This window comes from Corylus avellana, chromosome 1 (assembly GCF_965113065.1).
Source record: "Corylus avellana chromosome 1, dhCorAvel1.hap1.2, whole genome shotgun sequence".
Lineage (NCBI taxonomy): Eukaryota > Viridiplantae > Streptophyta > Magnoliopsida > Fagales > Betulaceae > Corylus > Corylus avellana.
In genome coordinates, this window is record NC_142490.1 from 3,965,308 (window position 1) to 3,986,415 (window position 21,108).

The 21,108-nt window shown below is 36.9% G+C and overlaps 3 protein-coding genes across 7 annotated transcripts; all 3 read left to right on the plus strand.

The window, feature by feature from the left end:
- The first annotated feature begins 807 nt into the window (after positions 1-807).
- LOC132170329 (importin subunit alpha-1) lies at positions 808-8,411 on the plus strand. 2 transcript variants are annotated; one of them, XM_059581269.2, is made up of 11 exons: positions 808-1,143; positions 2,483-2,579; positions 2,657-2,748; positions 2,832-2,963; positions 3,099-3,284; positions 3,809-3,972; positions 4,097-4,175; positions 6,805-6,933; positions 7,084-7,211; positions 7,299-7,676; positions 7,846-8,411. In XM_059581269.2, the coding sequence occupies exons 1-10, from the start codon at positions 934-936 to the stop codon at positions 7,672-7,674; spliced, it is 1,593 nt and encodes a 530-aa protein (XP_059437252.1). In that variant the 5' UTR covers positions 808-933; the 3' UTR covers positions 7,675-7,676; positions 7,846-8,411. The 2 variants fall into 2 exon arrangements, with proteins under 2 accessions (XP_059437252.1, XP_059437251.1); XM_059581268.2 differs by having other exon boundaries at positions 7,849-8,411.
- A 2,371-nt stretch (positions 8,412-10,782) lies between these two features.
- LOC132168573 (GATA transcription factor 15) lies at positions 10,783-12,848 on the plus strand. The gene is made up of 3 exons (XM_059579571.2): positions 10,783-11,094; positions 11,254-11,355; positions 12,194-12,848. The coding sequence occupies exons 1-3, from the start codon at positions 11,074-11,076 to the stop codon at positions 12,536-12,538; spliced, it is 468 nt and encodes a 155-aa protein (XP_059435554.2). The 5' UTR covers positions 10,783-11,073; the 3' UTR covers positions 12,539-12,848.
- Positions 12,849-15,950: 3,102 nt separating this feature from the next.
- DPD1 (Polynucleotidyl transferase, ribonuclease H-like superfamily protein) lies at positions 15,951-20,865 on the plus strand. 4 transcript variants are annotated; one of them, XM_059584648.2, is made up of 4 exons: positions 15,951-16,078; positions 17,496-18,082; positions 20,125-20,330; positions 20,425-20,865. In XM_059584648.2, the coding sequence occupies exons 1-4, from the start codon at positions 16,025-16,027 to the stop codon at positions 20,631-20,633; spliced, it is 1,056 nt and encodes a 351-aa protein (XP_059440631.1). In that variant the 5' UTR covers positions 15,951-16,024; the 3' UTR covers positions 20,634-20,865. The 4 variants fall into 4 exon arrangements, with proteins under 4 accessions (XP_059440631.1, XP_088375418.1, XP_059440632.1 ...); XM_088519292.1 differs by having other exon boundaries at positions 15,986-16,183; positions 17,418-18,082; XM_059584649.2 differs by having other exon boundaries at positions 15,986-16,183.
- The last annotated feature ends 243 nt before the right edge of the window (positions 20,866-21,108 follow it).

A 21,108-nucleotide genomic window follows, 5' to 3' on the forward strand; every position in this document is an offset into this window, starting at 1 on the left:
CATATGCATTTTTCCAATCCCGGACAACAAAAGCATTATTTTAAAATATGATTTTTCAAAGCAAAAAAAAAAAGTGAAATTATTCTTCAGATTTTGAAGAATATTTTAAAGAATCCAATACTAGTTTGGGCTTGCAAAATACTTGGCCTAATTAGAATACAATTGGATTGTGTTTGGTTCAAAAATTTTCAAGATTTGAAATTTTTTTTTGTTATTAATATTTTTATATTTTTTAAAACTATAATAGTATTATAATAATTACAACAATGAATATAATGATTTTTTTTTTTTTTTTTTTTGTTCATAGGGTCATTGGGAAATATTATGCCTTCAAAGGACTGGGCCTTCATACTTACAGGTTGCACAAATGGGCCCTTGCTATAATTCTTATTTAGATTTTCCAGCCCAGCTGAGAATCGGGCTGTTCATTCTGATCATACACATGTTCTCTACACTGTCCGATCAAATACATGCTGTTTACACCGTCTGATCAATATGTATGATGAAAACTAGGCCGTCTAATCAGAACGATGTCGTTCAGTCCGTTCAATACTTCTTGAGTCCTTGACCATGGCAAAAAGCCCGAATACAGATGACGCTGGTGGAAGAAAAAGTCCACGGTACAAACGACGTCGTGTTCCCCCCCTTGTAAAACCTGCAACCATTTCCTTTTCCACCAAAAGTAACCTTTTTCCTACGACACCTTCAAATTCAAAACCCCCCAGTGGCACACCCGTAAATCTCCGCCGATCCGAGCCCCATTTCCCTCCACCCGTCTCCGCAAAAAGCGTTATATAACCCACTCTCTCTCTTTCACGCTCCAAACTCTCAAGCCAACCGCACCACACCACACCACTCTCTTCAAAACCCCCCATTTCTCCAGGGTTCGATTAATCTCATTCTACTTAATTATTTTCGTGTGAAAGCAAAGCGATGTCGTTGAGGCCGAACGCGAGGACCGAGGTTCGCCGGAACCGGTACAAGGTGGCGGTGGACGCGGAGGAGGGACGGCGGCGGAGGGAGGACACGATGGTGGAGATCCGTAGGAACCGCCGGGAGGAGAGCCTCCTCAAGAAGCGCCGCGAGGGCCTCCAGTCCCAGCCCCTCTCTTCCTCTTTCCACTCCTCCGCTGTCGAGAAGAAGGTACCCACTCATTTCCTATTCAATTTCTTCTTAGCGCTCGATTCGATCGTTGCTTTGGTTGGAGCGTTTATTGGCGTTTTAGCTGGATTTTGTTGTGGTTTGTAAAGGTTTTCGTGGAGTTTACTCTAGTTTAGGGTTCGGTTGGATCGTTTTTTGTTGGCGTTTTAGTTCGATGGCTATGATTTTTATGAATTAGGTTGGGATTTAGGGTTTTGGTGAAATTTAGTTTGATTTAGGGTTTGATCGGATCGCTTATTCGTGTTTTAGTTGGATTATGTGTTGTTGATTGGTGAGTGTTTGTGAGCTTGACGGTTACTTGCAATTTTGAATTTAGTGCAGTAGAGTGAGAATGGGGGCGAACAGTGTTGATTTTTATTGGAAGTTAGGGATTGATCGTGTTGAGAGTTGGATTTTGCGTAGTTGATTGGAAGCGTTTGTGGCTTGGTTGATTTTGTCAATTTTACAGAAATTAGTGCTTGATTGAATTGACAATCAGTGTTTTAGCTGGATTTTGTTTAAATGATCGTAAGGTTTTGCGAGCTTGGTGTTTAGGTAGCCTCTTCTATTAAGTCTTATGCAGCTGAAATGAGAGTGAATTTGTTGATTTGTTTTGGAATTAGGATTTGATTGAATTGATTATTGGTGCTTTGGTTGCGTTTTTTTTAATGTTATTGTAGGGTTGGCAACTTCAGTGATCACTTGGCCTTTTGAATTTAGTCCTGTGTGGCTCAAATGAATGGATAGTAGTTGGATTTTTTGGAATTATGTGTTTGTTTTTTACTGTTGCGATGGGTTTTTGCTGAATTTAATTTTAGTGATTGCAAGGGTTTGTGAGCTCAGAGCTGCTACTTTAGCGCCCCCTCCCCCCCCCCCCCCCGAAAACCTTGGAGTTTATTTAACTGATTGCTGTTTGGGCATTTGTGATGTGTTGGGTTTATTGAATTTGGTTTCACGAGGTTTGTGATTTCAATAACATTTTGAATTCAGTCTTCTATAGTTGAATTGGGATAAGAAGAACAAGGATGTCCAAGACCCACCGGGTGCATATGTAATTTACCACTTAAAAAAGTACTAATTCTGCTTCTTCGGTGGAAGCTTTTTTTGGGGGGTGGGGGGTCAGTATTCTCAAGACAAGTTGGTGTACTGATATTGAGTGTGTTATGGATTGTTCTTATTATGCTTGTCCTTTAAAAAGAGTGCCAAAACAACTTCTTTGACTGAAGATTTGTAAACCAGGAGATTTGTGATTCAAGTTGCTAAAATAATTTAGAATTGTTCCAGTGATAGTGGTATTATTGGTCATTATCATTCTAATTATGGTTGAATCATTTGACTGCAGTTAGAGCACCTGCCATCCATGGTTGCAGGAGTTTGGAGTGATGATAGTAATTTGCAGCTTGAGGCAACTACTCAGTTCAGGAAGTTGCTTTCAATCGGTTAGTAGTTGGTCTCTCTAATACATCTATCTCACATGTATGTGATTCAATTAATTACATATTCTTTTTTTCACCAGAGCGCAGCCCTCCGATTGAGGAAGTGATACAGTCAGGTGTTGTTCCTCGCTTTGTTGAGTTTCTCGTGAGGGAGGACTTCCCACAGCTTCAGGTTTATTCTTGCTATCTATTATCTATTATTCTTTTAGATATGTCCGTGACTTTAACAGTATTATTGCTTGAAACTTCCTGTAGTTTGAGGCCGCTTGGGCTCTGACTAACATTGCTTCTGGGACATCTGAGAACACTAAGGTGGTAATCGATCATGGGGCTGTCCCAATATTTGTCAAGCTTCTTGGTTCTCCTAGTGATGATGTCCGCGAGCAGGTATTTAAGTGATCTAAGGGAATCAACTAGATCTTTAGTACTTTCTACAGTATCTTCTCTAATTAATCAACTTTAAGTTTTTTAGTGAAATGCAGCATGTATTTACCCCCTTCCCGTCTTCTCTTGGATGTGCAGGCTGTGTGGGCATTGGGAAATGTGGCTGGTGATTCTCCTAGATGCCGCGATCTTGTCCTTGGACATGGGGCTTTGCTTCCTTTGCTGGCACAGTTAAATGAGCATGCCAAGCTCTCTATGCTTAGAAATGCTACGTGGACATTGTCAAATTTTTGCCGAGGAAAGCCACAGCCTCCTTTTGATCAGGTTGGATATCTTGAGTACTCCATGCAACTTCAATATGAAGTTAGATTGGAGTTTGAATAGTTTTCTTTTTGTTTGGCTATTCTAGCAGTTGTGGATGATGATATGCTGGCATATAATTTGTCTAAAATAATACTTGTTCTGTCTGAGCGTAAATTCCTGGTTTTAAATGGTTCTGTTGTTAATGAAAATGTTAAATATAATGACCTTTCTTGTCTTCTACTTTGTATTAGAGGTGACATGACTTTTAGTAAAAATCTTTTTTTTTTTTTTTAATAAAAAAATGTGAGGTTAATATAAGAAGATTTAGAAGAACTTTTACTTTTAGAGTGGAATTTATTTGGGTCATCCCAAAGTAAGCTAAGACATTTCAATTAGAATGGAGGGAGTATGTGAAAGTCAATAAAGGGGTGTTAAGGCTGTTCCAATGTATCTTTGAGGGATGGATGTTTATCAACCATTGCGATGTTGATAGATATTATATTGGCCTCTAGGTTAATTGTTTCTTTTTACTGTTTATTACACAGGTTAAGCCAGCACTTCCAGCTCTTGCTCGCCTTATTCATTCAAACGATGAAGAAGTCTTGACTGATGCTTGTTGGGCACTCTCATATCTTTCTGATGGTACAAATGACAAAATTCAAGCTGTTATTGAAGCAGGTGTATGTTCTCGGCTGGTTGAGCTTTTACTGTGAGTGCTTAGATCTTCAACCTGGATGAGCCATACTTTTTTTTTTTTTTTTGGGGGGGGGGAGGGGGGGGGGGGGTTACCTGTATTTTGCATTCAAATTCTAAGTTTTCATTGTATTTTTCAGTCACCCATCTCCTTCAGTGCTCATTCCTGCTCTTCGTACAGTTGGAAATATTGTTACCGGAGATGATATGCAGACTCAGGTATTGGAACCTGTTGCCCCTTGAAATGTTTGGAATTTACTTATCTCTTTCTAAAAAATTCTGGGCAGAATAAAAATAGATATAGTTGACTTTTTAGTTCTAAATTGATATTTTGTGATCTGTGCATGGTACTGATTAGGGCTGGCAATTTTGACACGACCCGACAACCCGACACGAACACGACACGAAATTAGCGGGTTTGGGTTTACCTTAAACGGGTTTGGGTCATAAACGGGTCGACCCGTTTATGACCCGTTTATGAGTGTCTGGCGGGTCGTGTCGCGGGTCAACCCGCGGGTGACCCGCCAGACCCGTTTGTTCATTTTTTTTTTTTTTAAGTGAAAAACGCATACTGGACACTCGTCTCCTCCAACTCCAAAAATCAAAATCCTCCAAACCCAGAGACCCTCTCGACCTCACTCCTCACGCCACGCCACCCCCCACGGCCACGCCACCGTCGCTCCTCCACTGCCGGTCTCTCTCTCTCGCCGTTCCTCCACTCCTCAGTCCAAACGCAGCCCCGGCCCACGCCACGCCACTGCCGCTCCTCGCCTCCGCCACTGCCGCTCTCTCTTCTTCCCCCAAAAAAGTGAAAAACGCCCAGACGATCCAGACCCGTGTTGCAAACTTGCAATCTCCTCCACTCCACTCTCTAGATCAGCGGATCCAGACGGACCAGACCTCTCGGCCTTTCACCGCTCCATTTTTCCTTTGTTTCTCACTTTCTCCACTGCCGCTCTCTCTCACTCTCGCCGCCGACGTAACAGATCAAGCATCAAAGGAAGCCATGGCAACGATGGCTGAGAAGGCACCCATTACTGCAGAAAGGAGGAGGGTCCGAGCTGATTTGGAGCCTAAGCTCCCCAAGCCCTGTAATCTTCTTGTAATCTTCTCCTCTTTTTCCTTTTTCCCTTTTCTTCTTAATCCATCTCTTTTCATATTGATTTTGAAGTGTATTTCTTCTTCAGACGAATCAGACTTATCACTATTATTATAAAACTATTATTATTATTAAAAAAGAAAAAAAAAATCATTTTTTAAGTTAAACGGGTAAACGGGTCGTGTCGGGTCGTGTCGACCCGGCACGGCCCGTTATTTTAAACGGGTCTCACGGGTCGTGTCGGGTGACCCGTGAAATACTCGGGTTCGTGTCGTGTCGGAGGGTCCGACCCGTTTAATAAACGGGTCGTGTTTGGGTTTTGGTTAAACGGGTCGCGGGTACCCGCGGGTCGTAAACGGGTCGACCCGCGGACCCGTTTTGCCAGCCCTAGTACTGATAGCATGTCACCTTAGTTGTGCCAATGTATATCCATTTGTTTTGTATACATTTTATAGTCCTCTTTGGTTTTGGTACACAATCTTGAAATATTTATCTTGCGTGATTTTCTTGAGTTCTAACAAGAAAAGAACTAACAAATGGAAACTAGAGAACTCAAGAATTGAAAGAGGAAGCTTTCAGATTGTATTACTTGCTTTTGTAACTACATTACAGAGGAGTATATATAGTACATAAACTAATCTAACTAACTTACTGTAAGTTTAACTAATAGCTAACTAAATGCAACTAAGTTAACTATATTAGTTTGTTAGTTAGAATCTATACAAACAGCAACTCAAAATGCTTTGAGTTCCTGATAAGTTCTACGGCATCTAGTAAATTGAAGCTCAGAGATGGAGAGACGTTTTTATAACTACATGGAGAATTTGTCTGTTGATAACTGAACTTAGTTGCTCATTCTTTACAAGGTCTTTTACTATATTAGATCAGACAATAGTTTGGTCTTATTCAGACTTGCTCAGTGTAGCAATGAGACATGTATAAAGAAAAAAACCTGAATTGATTTTACCTGTTTCAGTTTTCAAAGTAAATTTTCATTTCATTCCACAACCAAAAAGGGAAAAAAAGAACAAACAAGTTATTCTTTTCTTAAGATATAATTGAAAAGGACTTGCGCTTTGCTGGACATAATTAACATGGTAGCTTTCCTTTTTCCTTTCCCCTTGCTTTGTGTGTCTTGAGTGAAGTCACCCTTCTGTCTTTCAAGGCTTCTAACCTTCCAGAAACAAAGTGGAGTTTCTTTCTGGCTTTCTGCAATAGTGCTCTTACCAACTAAATTGTCATAACAGATTGGATAAAAAAATTAAAAAAAAGAAAAGACGTAACAGCTAAAGAAAACGGCCTTATTAGAAATTTGGATTGATTAGCTTTCAGTTGGTTAGGAAGCCTCATCTTACAATAATTTAGGATTGAATTTGTTATTACTTTTATTAACTTATTGAATCAGATGAAGCTAGTTCATGATTGTCATCCAGTAGTTCTTCCTGTTTTTGCTTTTTTCCTGGAAACGTTGTAATTGTTGCATTGCAAACATATAGAGGATCTGTTTAGTTGTAGTTGGACGTAGAACAACTAAATTGGAAAGCATTTACCTTGTACCATTAACTTATGCGTTACACTTGATTAATATCCTGTAAATACCCCACCCCTTCTCCTCTCAGGAGATGTTCTCTTTTCAATTAGTCACTTGTTTGTTCCATTTAACATCAATTCTCCAATATGGAAATCCTGTCGTTCAAGTTGAAATATTTATTTGTCTCACTTGCAACTAATGAGTGATGTTACTGCTAGGTTATTATCAACCATAATGCTCTTCCTTGCCTGTTGAACCTGTTGAACAACAATTATAAAAAAAGCATCAAGAAGGAAGCTTGCTGGACTATTTCCAATATCACTGCTGGTAACAAGGAGCAGATTCAGGTAACTTATAGATCAAGTTTTTCAAACATGAATTTTATCTGTCTTCTCTTTAACTGTAGTTTTGCTTGTCTAGGTTTCATTGAATTAGGAATTATATACACAATTTCCATCCAGTATGTCCTCAGAATGATGTATTATAACATATTACAGGCTGTTATTGAGGCTAATATTATTGCCCCCCTTGTTCATCTGCTCCAAAATGCTGAGTTTGATATCAAGAAAGAGGCTGCATGGGCAATCTCAAATGCCACATCGGGTGGTTCTCATGAACAAATCAAGTATGAAATAAATCTTGTTTCCTTGTCTTATTTTGTCTTTGAAAGTTTTCTTAGCCTGCAGATTTTATATATCTTTGCTGGTTACAGGTATTTAGTAGATCAGGGGTGCATCAAGCCCCTGTGTGATCTTCTCATCTGCCCTGATCCCAGGATTGTCACGGTTTGTTTAGAAGGGCTTGAAAACATATTGAAGGTAGGGGAAGCTGAGAAGAATTTGGGAGCTACTGGAGATGTAAATCTTTATGCTCAAATGATAGATGATGCTGAGGGGCTAGAGAAAATTGAGAATCTCCAGAGTCATGACAACACGGAGATTTATGAGAAAGCTGTGAAGATTCTTGAGACATATTGGCTGGAGGAAGATGATGATACAATGCCACCAGGTGATGCTCCCCAGTCTGCATTCAACTTTGGGGGGAGTGAGATTCCTTCTGTTCCTTCTGGTGGATTTAACTTCAACTGAAGGTACCTTCATACTGATTTACGCTTGGTCCTGTGTAGTGCTTTTATTCGATTAGTTTTTGCTCGGGGTAGTCTCTGATTAATTCATAGATATGTAACCCAAACCTTGTGCATGGCTACTACTCTATGTCTGCCATTGATTTTCTTAACATAATTTCATTTTAAATTATAGCAGGAATTGGTGGTGGGAGAATAGTTGGGGTCAGGTCAGGTGTCTTGTCGTTTTTGGGTCCTCTTTGGTCCGTTATCGGGCGCGATTTTATGGGGGTGCTGGACTGGCTGAGTGTTGGCAACGGCTGGATTTAAGAGAAGGATACTGAGATTGGTTATATGACGAACTAGAATCTATTGCTGCAACAAGGAAGGAGGAGGCACAGTTCTCTTTGGGGAATGGTTATCCCCCGGTGACTGGGCTCTCCTATAAAAGGTTGATGTTGAGTCGCATAATTTGTTTCTATTGTCTTAATTGGCATAGAAGTGGAGTCTGTCTGTTGCCGGGTGATTTTTGCACTCCCAAACTCTCTCAATAGACACTTGTAGCTATGAGGGATACTGGAATTTTCTGTTCCTTACCATTGTAATGTTGTGATTTTTTTCGTTCCTCGAGTCAAAATTGTATTGCGTAGGGTATACCATTTTGCTGGTTTGATATGAAAAGTTGTCTAAATGGCATTGAAGGAAAAAGAGTTTCTAGTATTATTGATAATATATAACAGGCTCCAAGATGCCGTTTTCTTTTTACCTCGGCATGCAACTTGCATGTGAGCAAGTAATTATACGATATTGACATTTTGGTCTTCTGTGATTCTGACCATTTTGTTTTGAATGTTCATTTAAGTAGTCGAGACAGGATGGCCTGAGAGAGAATGTTCAAATACCCAATTAGTTCTTTGTGATATTTCTTGTTTCCCATGAGGTTTGAGGTTCAACAATGAATGACAATATTATTAGTTGATCAGGTGATACTTTTGTGCTAAATTAAATAATAGATTTTTTTTTTATCCGCCAAAATTTCATCTCTTTTCCAACTCAATTGGCCATTTTGCAAAGTAATTTTGTTGCTATAAAATCCTGCCGTTTATGGAACCAGCTGGGTAATCATTGCCTAAACTTTTGCTTACTGGCAGACTGGCCAACCTATCGTTGTTCCTCTTTTGCTGTTGTTTTTCCTCTCTCTTTGGACTTTATGATCACTCAAAAACAGGCTCGTTTTCAGAGTCATCCATTGATTCTAATCTTGTGCAATCCAGTTTTCCAAAAGCTCTAGAATGGGAAAATGGGATCAAGGGATCCACATCCAGTAAATTTAGGTAAGCTTGAGGGGAGAGGAGGTGCGTTTATGATCATGCGCTGCTTTAAGGCTTTGAAATTAAAGATTTTTTTTTTTTTTTGAAGCCAAACATTGCCTTGGAATATTTAATGAACAAAAAACATCATATTCGAGTGACCATGTAAATATATATATATTAATAGACTGACTACACATCCTTGGTAGATGAGAAGCATACATACAACTAAACAATTTTTGGCATGATTTCATGTTTCCAATGAAAGCTACAGCTTTTCTCCCTCAACCTGTCAACCACACACACTACCTAAAGTGTCTACATCTAGGGAGAGATATAGAAAGAGAGATATTTGAAGGCTCTTCTTTTGATGGATTAATGGTGTCAAGTATGGGGAAGTGATTTAGTTGGTTTTGCATAATTCGAGAAAGAGCTTCGCAGGCAGACCAAAATCTCTTTTTCAGCCACTTTGTGGTGTTGGTGTTATTAAAATAACTTATTGAAGGAAGGGTTAGGTTTGATGTGGTCCTCTTTGTTGACGGTTGGTGGCATTTTGTCTTGTGCCCGGTACAAAATGAAAGAAAGAATGGTGTTTCGGTGCTTTTTTTTTGTAATTCTGTCATCTTCTACAAGCATTTGCTGCTCACTTTTTGTCCCTTTCTTGTTCAGTTTTTTTGGACCACCATGCTGCTCCTCGCTTTCCTTGCCTTAATTTAACGGATTTGGATGAGATACTGTAAAAAAAAAAAATACTGAACTTTTTAAACCATCGTCTAAATTTACCATTAGTTTTTTTTTTTTTTTTTTTTTTTTTTTAAATGTGACCCACCAGAAAATTTTTATTTTTATTTTTTTAAAAAACATTTAGGCTAAAAAAAAACACTTCTCAAAAATATTTTTATCAATATATTTTTTCCAACCAGTAAAAGAAAAAACACTCTTGAAGTTCTTGGATTTGTATAAACTGGAGTCAAAACTTTCTAAATAACTTGATTACGTCAACCTATATAAGCATGATTAATAATAGAGAGGGTCTTCTGTGTGGTCGTTGTACAAAACAAAGGTTTTGTGTAACTCACTTAGAGTTTAACACATCAGCATATATTAGGCAAGTGAGTGAAGTGACCAGTCAAGAAAACGGACAAAATATTCACCTTACACAAGTTTGTCACAAACACTTACAATTGTCACATCTATATTTTATTCTCAAAATTGATGGTAAAAGAATTATTGACGAGAAATGCTGCAAGTTTACGCTTTCATACTTATTTTTTGACGCAATACTGAAAATTTAATAAAAGAAAAAAAAAAAAAAAGAACACTTGCATTTAACAATGACACAATCCAACTTATATTGCTCGTGTCGTGTTTCTCCTTAATTCCCTCTGCAAAGTTCATCTTCTTCATAGTCATACATACGTACTACACTTTTCTCTTTCTTTCTGAGTTTTTTTTTTTTATGTCATTCCTCCAGATCAAGAAAACGGTTTTCTCTTTTGATTAAAAGGTAACAACAAAGCATTCTGGATAAAATATCATTTCCTTATCAAATCAAAATCAGAAAAAAGTAAAAAACCAAAAAAAAAAAAAAAAAAAAGTACAAACATACGTTCATTACATATAAAATAATAATTTTTTACTCTCAGAAACACATATTGTACTGCGTGCAGACCGCAGTATCCCATTTACATTTACATTTACATTTATGTATACAGAGGAAGAGCGAGTCTTGAAAAAACTCCCACTCCTGCATGCTGACACGTGGCCCCCCACCGCCACTAAAATTTGGCGGTTGTGCTGCCACCAAATGTTTGGCAAACCCAAGGGCATTTCCGTCATTCCATAGCAGAAAAACCCTAGAGGTTAGGGTTTTGTGCATATCCACTGGTCACTCTGTCGGTTCCTCTCTCTCTCTCTCTCTCTGTTTTGCATGTTGGTTTCTATTTAGTGTAGCTCTCTCTCTCTCTCTCTCTCTCTCTCTCTACCTGTGTATTTTGCGCAAATTCTGTTTTGGGTCCTTGAGCTTTGGCTCCTTCGTTTCTGTTATCCACTTTACTCGGTTTGTCTCTCCCTGTGTGTGTGTGCAAGAATTTGGAAAAGTGGGTTTTCTGGGCATGATGGATCTCGTGGAAAAGGTGAGGTTTTTTAGAGTAATTACTAATTATACCCTGCAATGTTTTCCTCGGAGGAAAAAGAAAGGAGCTTCAATGTTTCATTTCTCGGCTTATTTTTGTGATTCTTTTGCTTATTTCTTTAGTATAAGTTTGTGACACCCATCATTTGTCATGATTCAGGAATCATTGTGCGTGGGTATGATGAGTGAGAACAAGAAGTGCTGCTCTGATTGCAAGACCACAAAGACCCCCTTGTGGAGAGGTGGGCCAGCTGGGCCAAAGGTGATTTTCCCCTCCACCACTCTTGATTTTCATGTCTTTTCATTTTTTTTTTCAAATGATTGATATCTTCGTGTGGGTCTCTGATTTGAGTTGTTGGGTTTCTGATTCTTTTCTTTCTGTGAGTATCATTCATTTCCCCATTTGGAGTTTTGATTTTTGAGTAATGGGTCTCTTTAAGTTTTTTTTTTTTTGTCAACTTTTTTTTAATCAATCGTATTTGCTTTTTCGATCGGCTCTTTGATTGTTCTGCATATATGATTTTCTAGTAGTGGGTCTCTCTCTTTCTGTCGGTATCTTTTAGCTCTGAGTTTTTCAAGGAAACAATCCCTATCCAGTTCCAGTTGGTTATTCGTTTTTTTTTTTGTTCTTTTTTCTTCTTCCAAAAGTAAATCACTTCCACAGAGGCTTTTACTCTGTTCATATATTTGATTAATAGTTCTTTCTTCTTTCTTCTGTTTATCATGGATTCATGATGTTAATGTTTGGGCCGCCATTTTCTTAGTCACCGTTTATAATTATCTTTGCTTTACAATCCATTCCCCACCGCCACATTCGTGTTTTTTTTTTTTTTTTGTCCTGATGATCTAGATTTGTGATCGATTTTTCGCCATTTGGGTCTTGTACTCTGGTTTCTTGGCATCATTTTTGGGTTTTCTTTTGTTTAACGTTATATTCAATCATCACTAGTTTGTATAATTTGTTTTCCGACCCTTGCTCTGCTGCGGTGATCTTGATTTTTGGATCTGTTTTTCAAAAAAAAAAATTTGGTGCAGTTTGTTTTTCGGTTACTACTACCCATCAAATTAATGGGTTTTATTTTTATTTTTTATTTTTTCAGTCGCTGTGTAACGCTTGTGGGATCAGATATAGGAAGAAGAGGGTATCAATGGTGGGTTTTAGCCACTTGTCATGTAGGAAAAGGGACAGATCACATGGTAATGCTTCCACTGCTGCAACCACATCATCTACTCCTAAACCTGATGGTGACGGTGATGGCGACAGAGATCTCAGCGAGTGTTTGAAAACAAAATTAATGGCATTGGGGAAGGATTTGTTGTTGCAGAGGTCGCCGTCAGTGATGGTGACGAAGAAGCAGAGGTGCCAGAGGAGGAGGAAGCTGAAGGAGGAGGAACAAGCAGCTGTTTGTCTGATGGCATTGTCCTGCGACTCTGTTTTTGCCTAAAAGGAAGAAAAAGAACAAAACCTGATAAAGATAAACAAGACCCTAACCAACCAACAAATATTAATACCTTTTGTTGTCTTTTGGCTTACCCCTTTTTTTTTTTTTTTTAATATTTTTAATTTAAAGAAATGAAGCAAAATACCCTTGTTCATGTTATGTGGGTATTTCCATTTCAAATACAGAAAAGGGAAAATGAGGGTGCTGGTTGAAGAAATGATGTCGTCCCTGCCTTTTGGTAATATATATTTGGATTATATTGTAAATAAACTCTGAAGTAATGGTAATATATGATCTTTCTTTCTTTCTGGAATGTGTGATTTTGCTGATTCTTGATGTGATGTGTTTGTGGTTGTGGACATTGGCAGGTATGACTTCATTGTTGGAAATTGTCGGAGATTTGTACAATTGCAAGTAATAGTTGTTGATGTACAAAAATGGTTTTTTGCTTTAAAAGTTTTAAAATTAGACACTGAAAACCAAATTTGCCCTTGTCACCTCAAAACTTTTTATGATTGGACAAAATTTTTTATTCAAACTAGGTTGGGGGTTTCTTAAATTCAGTCTATAATATATTAAAACCGTTTTATATCCTTTGAATGGTTAAAAAGTAATACATGTGTATTTTTCAAGAATAATATTATATAATCTTTAAGGGGTAGTTTATTTGGTTATGAACCACGTCTCATGAAGCGAAGGTTACTAGTTTGAATTTTCCCTTTTCCTTCCCTTGTGTAGACATATCAAAAAAATAAAACAAAAAAAGATTATTATATATGAAATTCTTATTTTACTCATATTTTATTGAGTTGATATGCATTTTTTTTCATCCTAGTGAAATAGAGTGAGATGGAGTGTAGAATTTATCATTTTTTTTTCTTTTAAAATATTAATTAAAAAAAAAAACGTGTTTCTTGCACAAATTTTCAAGTTGAATTGTAAAAAATTCTTATAACCTTGTTTGAAAGAAATTTTTATCCATATTAATTAATGCTACGATGTAGGCTATTGAAGAGCCTGTTAGGCCGAGTGCCGCAGGGCTGGAGGTGAAGGGCTTACTTAGGCCCATTTTTTATTGTTTAAAGCCTGTAGCAGCTAATAAAAATTGTATAATTATCTTGTTTGGATTGGGCTCATCATTTCCTCCTTCCTTCCTGCACTTGGCTATTGTGTTTTTTGCTTCGGAAGTGTTATTTTACAGAGATGTAGCCTTTTGCAACTTCCTAGGCTGCAATCCTCTCACAAGCTTCCGGGGCCTACTTCAGGCTGGCTAGCTTAAACGACATGCTGTCTACTGACCATATGGCCTCTGATGCTTGGGCTACACCCCCCCCCCCCCAAGTTTCAGCCCACTTTGCCCCTAATAGATTTCTCAATCACTGGACTCAACAGCTGAAGCCCTAGGAAGGCTCAATAGCTACTTGGGCTCCCTAAGAACTGGGACTATTTATACATTGTTTTAACAAATAATAGAAGGGACCTGGGGCTTCGGAATGGTTGAGGGATATTTCCATTTTTTTTTTTTTTTTTTTTTGGGTCACTGCATTTGCCGTCTATTTCTTAGCATTTGTTCAAGATATAGAGGACCGGGTCATTTTTTTGACAAATTTTTTATTATTTGATTGTATTTTTTGCATTGTATATCTGTTTTTTAGTTTGTTGTTAGAGAGTCCACCAATTTTTCGGTATTTTGATTTTCTGTAACTCTTTTCCAATTTGCTTAAAAAAAAAAAAAAAAAAAATAACACAAGAATCCAATCCCGTATAATTTGTATAGGAAAGAAATTCAAATTTAGTTACGAGGCTTTCATGTGATTTTAATTTAGTTGTTAGGTTTTTTAGGATTTCCATTTGACAGTAATCATGAATATATTCATTTGGGACTTGAAACAAGCCAATTGTATTCATCAATTGATTATGATCAAGTTATGACCCCTCATTTAAGAGGTTGGTGAAAAATGTGTCTAATAAAACTTTATTTTATAGCATTACTCAATTTCTTTTCTCCACTTTGCTTTACTCATCTAGTTGGTTTAGTACAATAACAAAATATCACTCAATATTATTTGGATTAACATGTAAATCGTTATAATTATTTTTAATAAACTAAAAACTTACAATAAATAAAAACCCAATTAAAAAAAAACAAACAAAATTCCCATCCCAAGTTCCCCATCACTCCCTTTCTTGGTTTTCAACTTCCCACCACGCCACCACATGACATGAGTGAGTCGTGCTACGGCAATATCGTAAACATTACTTGTGGTGCACTGGCACTGCGTCCATCCTACGTGTCCTACTAATTCAAGTGATTGCACGTGATGCTCCATGTGGAGTAACTACACTACTTCACGTTACAGCAACTCATACATTTGACTTTATCATCATCTACATAATCAAGACGAGGTGACCTAATAAACATCTAACTATCACCAATTCACCATCTCATTGGATTTTAATGCTATTTTTTAATTTTCTTTTTGGGTAAGTCCATATTTTATTATTTAAATTAGAGTGCGACACGTGGTATAGTGTGAGTTGTTTGATGAAAATGGACGTCCAAGATGAACAATTGGAGAATCTCCAATTTATCTTATGATGTGAGGGGATCCGGATTTGGTCCATATTGTATTATAATAACAAGGATTTTGACGGTTGAAAATCATGTGCAATTTGGGTCGGACAAGACCTTAAATTAAGATTAAAATTAAAAAGGGAAATTAATCTAAATAAATTCAATCTCATAATTGCTTGACGAGAAGGTCGAAGATTGAATAATTGAGAAAAGAATGCATTGTTAGTGATTATGATGAGACGACTGATGAAGATGTCTTACAAAGAAGAGGGGTGAAGGGATGAGGACTTGCCTAATATTGCACTTAAATTACTTTTCAGTTAAGGAATATTCTCTAGGCTTGCTAGGAATTAAATTGAAATAAAAAGAGGACCAGACTTTTTTTATCCACTAGTATCTTGATCTTGTTAAACTATATCCTTTTTTTTTTTTTTTTTTTTTTTTAAAAAAAAAAAAAAACTATATCCTTACTTTACATAATATATGACTTTCAAGGAATTATAATGCTTTTACATAAGAAAAGGAATTTTGGGTCTGGAATATAATACGTTATTTGTAACGTTTGTAATTTTGTAGTTTTAGTTATGATTGCTTGTAAGAGTTTTATGCTCATGATAATTTATATGAATGAGACTGATATGGATTCCATTTTAAAAATAATAATAATAAGAAAAAGAATTTTATTTTACGTAAAAAATAATAAAGAAAAAAACATGTAACAGACACATGCAAAAGAATTATTAAAAAAAAAACTAGGTATAACATTTCTCATTAATAAATATCAATGGTTGGGGTTTTCTATGCCGGGAGATTACAAACCGGAAGAGGAGATGAACCGGATGAGGGCGTATGCGATCCGAGAGTTTCGGTCGGAACAAAAATAAAAGAAAAAACATTTTTTATTTTTTCTTCTTATGTTTACTCAGAATCACAAAACAGTTTCTTCTCTCGCTAAAATTCTCATCTCCGTATGTCCTCCGAAACCATCTCTCTCTCTCTCTCTCTCTCTATAAATACCGCATTTGAATCTTGTATGAATGCGGTTATTTCTATATAATCTTAACAGTTACCAGGCATGTCTCTCTCTTTCTCTCTCTCAGACTCTCTCTGCCACTAATATTCATTTTGTGTGTGTAAACGTACTTTCCCTCCTGTTTATCTATTAGGTTTGATCACTTTGTGTTCAAGTTATATGTGGGTTAATGAGTTCGAGCTATCTAACTAAATGGGATGTTTTACTTTATTGTTGTTTTGAGATATGGGAAGGTTTTAATTCTATTAAGGAAGATTACGCACGGTTTGCCTTTTTAATTCTGATGATTCTGGGTCACATTTTGTGACGATGTTTGTTTCAAACATGTTGTGGATGACGATGTGGTTTGTAGTTTGGGATAAAGTTTCAAAATTTGATCATTAGTGTAAATTTCTTTTCTATTTTTTAGTTACAAATTTCTGCTTTTACTGTTTTTTTGGAATATTAAAGTTTGAAATATTCCTTTATCCTTTGCTTGTTTGCTGAGAATACTCTGGGGGAATGATAAGAAAACCGAGTATTATATTTTACGCTAATTTGGCTTTTAGAGAATTGGATTTGGGTTGATAGAAAGGAAGTTTTTTGGTTCTTTGGATCCCAAATTAGCAATGGTGATTAAATTTATAGCACATATTTCCTCAAGTCTTTAGCTAATATAGTGAGTATTCAGGTGTACTTTTTACCTTTTTGGTATCATCTTGTAATTCAGCATTGGAGGATTATTTGTTTAAGGTAGAAATGGAGTTACTTCATGATTCTATGCTGAGGTTTATGATGATGTAGCAGCAAACCTCTACCCTATGGAACTCTGTAAATGGTTTTGTAGGTACCCTTGGTTTGTCTGATTGAAAAGGCTTTTTTTTATTCTAGCTTTTATGGGGTTCGAGTGGTGGTGTGCTCTGGTAAGAGCGACATTGTAATTAGCAAATGACATGCATTTTAGAGTTCGCTTGGATTTTTATTTTGGATGATGTATTTTGCATTGTTGGGTTCGTCGAGTTGGAATTTTTATCAGGGGCAACACAACAAGGTTTGATAAATATCTCCAATTTAGAAAGAAAAAGTATACTATGAAAATCAAGTGATCTTTCTGGAACCTTGACTTAAAATTCAATGTATTATCATGAACATATCTTGCTCCTTCTCGATTGAATTACAGTATTCATTATGCTTTTCTGATACTTGAGTTAGAAGATAATTTGTGACCAGTTCATTGCCAAGCATATATTTTCTTTCTTGCTTTCTTTTATCAAATGTTTCTTTTTCATGCTCAGGTCAAAGCCATTTGTTTATGCTATGCGGAATTCTTCACCTATGTAGGAATCTTGCTTAATTTTAGTTCTTGAATTCAGATGAGGACAGTTTCCACGTGCTTTTCCATTTTGCAAGTTCCTAGATGCAGAATCCCCACCCTAGCTAATTCTTGGAGGGAAAGCTTTCACAGTTTGAGTAGGAGTGATGGGAACAGTTCTAGCTTTAAGCTGCTCAGTTCCAAAATCTATGGGCTTGATAGAGGTCACAACAAGAAATGGACTCGAAGACCTGTAACTACAAATGCAGAAGGAAGAAACAAAACCACCCAGCATAGCAAACCAAGCAACATCAGGCGTGAAATTTTAGATGGAGTGGTTTCAAAAAGTGCTACAATTAATGTAAATAAAAAAGAGATAAGTCAATTCCAAAAAAATCAATACTGTGACATTCAACAAAAGATTTCTGAGAATAAAGACCTGGCTGGCCTTGTGACGGTTATGGTTTTCGATCTCGAGACTACTGGTTTTAGCAGAGAGTATGCACGGATCATTGAGATTGCAGTTCAAGATCTTCTGGGGGGTAGAAACAGCACTTTCGAAACACTAGTTAACCCTCAATGCGATGTTCCAAATTCACATATTCATGGCATTACAAGCAGTATGGTCAATAAACCTGGTGTTCCAAGGTATTGCTTTCTATTTTCTTGAGTTCTTGTCCTCCAGTTAAAATATCAGCTCATGAAGTGAAGGATTCCATTTTGTTTGATATGCACTCTCATTGAAATTTATGCGTTTTTATGATGTGAAAGCTTTTACAAAGACTACACCCAAATATATATAAATAAATAAATGTACAGCTTTTATGACCCATGAATGAGGTTGTGTCATATGTGTACATAATTAATTGAAATTCTGTGATAACTTTCTCCAAATCTGTTTTTTTTTTTTGCTTTCCATTCTCTCACTGTATGTGATAAAAGATATTTATGGAAAAATTAACATGTTTGTGACTCCTCAGTTTACTTCCACATCCTTGAAAAAACCTTAGTTCATGTGTGTCTGTTTGTGCATAGTGGAAAAAGCATATTGAACTAGCCTTTATATCCTTCACCATTCAACTGTAAAGGAGGTCTAGAGTTATGACTGCAGTAGTGAGTTGATACTGAGTCCTAAGGTGGCAAGCAAATTCCAGAATCTAGAATCATGTTATGCCTATATGATATCTATGAGAAAAGCATGAATGGGGTAAGAAGCTGTGGTTGAGACTGATAAATAAATGTTTTCCATCTCAAGTTCCTTTATAATGCGGCTAATAGCAGTAAAGCTGTGAATTTGGTAGATATACTTACCAGTGTTATATGACCAGAACATTCTGATTAATTGTAAATGAAGATTTATGGCACAATAATCACATTGGAAGAATTCATGAAGATTTATGACACCGTAATCACAGTGGATATTTCATAAATTGGACTGTTAGATGAGGATACATATCACCTCATTAAGGATGTTAAGATGAGATTGTAGGAATAGATGGTGATGCCTGATTCTGAATTGAGCACTCCCTAACTGTTGAAGTACCTCAAAATATGTAGTTATGATGAGGAAGGTCAAGATGACCCTGCATGCAGTTAGTAAGGAATGATTATGAACATATGGCGCAACTCGAAATGTCTAGCTTGATAAGGTGAAAGTCTTAAGGGGATTTATGCTACTTGTAATAACGTATTTATATACGATGGATACTGTCCATGTCAAGCTTTTAGCAATTTTGAGGAATTCTACATGTAAAACTGTATATCCAGCTTAGGTCTCTAATTGATATCAATAAGAGTTTCCAACTTGTTAAGTTCTGATTATATTAACATGATTACCGGGTAGAAAATAAGCTCACAGCTGACAATAAACATCCCAAGGAAAAGGCATTTATAAAAGTGGATCTGCAATTGTTTAGCCAATGAGCTCTAACTTAAATGATACTTCCTTCTCCTGTAAAAATGGTTGGAGAGTAAGGTTGTAGGTTCAAGACTCATAGGATGCGTGTGTAACTTACTTAACCCACATAAAATAAAAAGGAAAGATAGAAGTTTGCAATTGTTGTAACTTGGTTCTTTAATTTTATTTTTAATGTTGTTTGATTGGACTACTAGTAGCAAAATTTGTTAGGCTGGGATCAGCAAGGTGAAAGTGAGGCACTTCAATTCTATGATGATTACTCACAGTAGTAAGAACAACACTAGTCTGTCATGTGTTATCTGTAAGTGCTCCGTACTATAACCATTTTTTTCCTCTCTGGTTCATTGTGGGAAATGATGTTGCCTATAGAATTAAATTGTCAATAAACTGGATGACTTAATTTTGTGGTATTTGAATGTTTGATTGAATTTATGTTCTATTTCTTGTGTCAAAGTTGTCATTTATCAAAAAAATAAAATAAAATAAAATTGTCTTTAGGTCTCTCAAGTTCCTAATCTCTTTTATGGGGTTCCGAGGTTCAATGTTAGTGAGTTACCTTGGAGGAGGTTTTGAACCCAGGGTTTTGGTTTTTTACCAATGAGGGTTTACTGCCTAGGCAAGACAGCATCTTCTATCACTAGGCACTTGCATGGTTATTTATTTTCATCTAATTTTCAATCAGGTTGGAGAACTCCTTGTTTATTCATACTAGGTGATTGAGAACCATCCCATTCACTAGTGAGACAGTTGGTTAACTGTAAATCTTATGCAGGATGGAGGACTTGATACCACTCTTACTGCAGTATGTTAGAAGCCGTGAGAAACCTGATGGATACGTATTGTGGGTTGCTCACAATGCTCGCACTTTCGACGTACCCTTTTTGATTAAAGAATTTAGTCGCTGTTCCACAGAGGTTCCTCCGAATTGGCTGTTTGTGGATACACGGCCTTTGGCACGTGAGGTGATGAAGTCCAAAGGTCAATCTCTTCCTCCTCTCTCTAGGTGTGTGTTTGTCTGCCACCACATGCTATTAAGGAGGTATTAAAGCCTTAATATTGATTTTGATGACAGGTTCAAAAAATTCAAGAATTTCATTGGAAGCCCTTCGCGAATACTATGAAATTCCATTGGTTGGTTCAGCTCATAGAGCCATGTCAGACGTGGCCTTATTGTCTATGATTCTTCAGAGGCTGACTTTTGACCTGAAGTTGCCAGTATCTGGTCTTGTTGAAAGATCCTTCAGTGCCTCAGATTGGAGCAACTCTAAAAAGAAGAATTAGAGCTAGTTTCCAGCAATGCTCTTGCTTAGCTACTAACTATTTACTGTTACCAATGACTGATTGGTCTGTTGATGTGGAGACTTCTGCTTGGAATTCATTGGTGTTACTGTTAGTGACACCACTTGGGGTGGCATGCAAGCATTAATTGGGGGAGTGGGTTTTGTAATTCAAAGAAACTGTTTTTTGTAATTTTTAACACAATTCATTTCAATAAAATCTATCATTATTTATTACAGTTAGAAGTTGAGATTTGTTTTTTCCTTTCATAATTGTTTGCAATCTTTGAGTTTTGTTGAAGGCACCTACAACAGCACAGCAAGGCTAAAAAAAAACAAAGCAGGTTTGAGGAGGGAAAAGTCTCTACGAAAAAATGGCAAGAACTATGTTTAAGTAATTTTTAAGCGACGGAGAATGTAGCTCGATGCAAAACAAAGAATTGACACACGTAAGGACCGTTAGGTGCCAGGCGTTGATG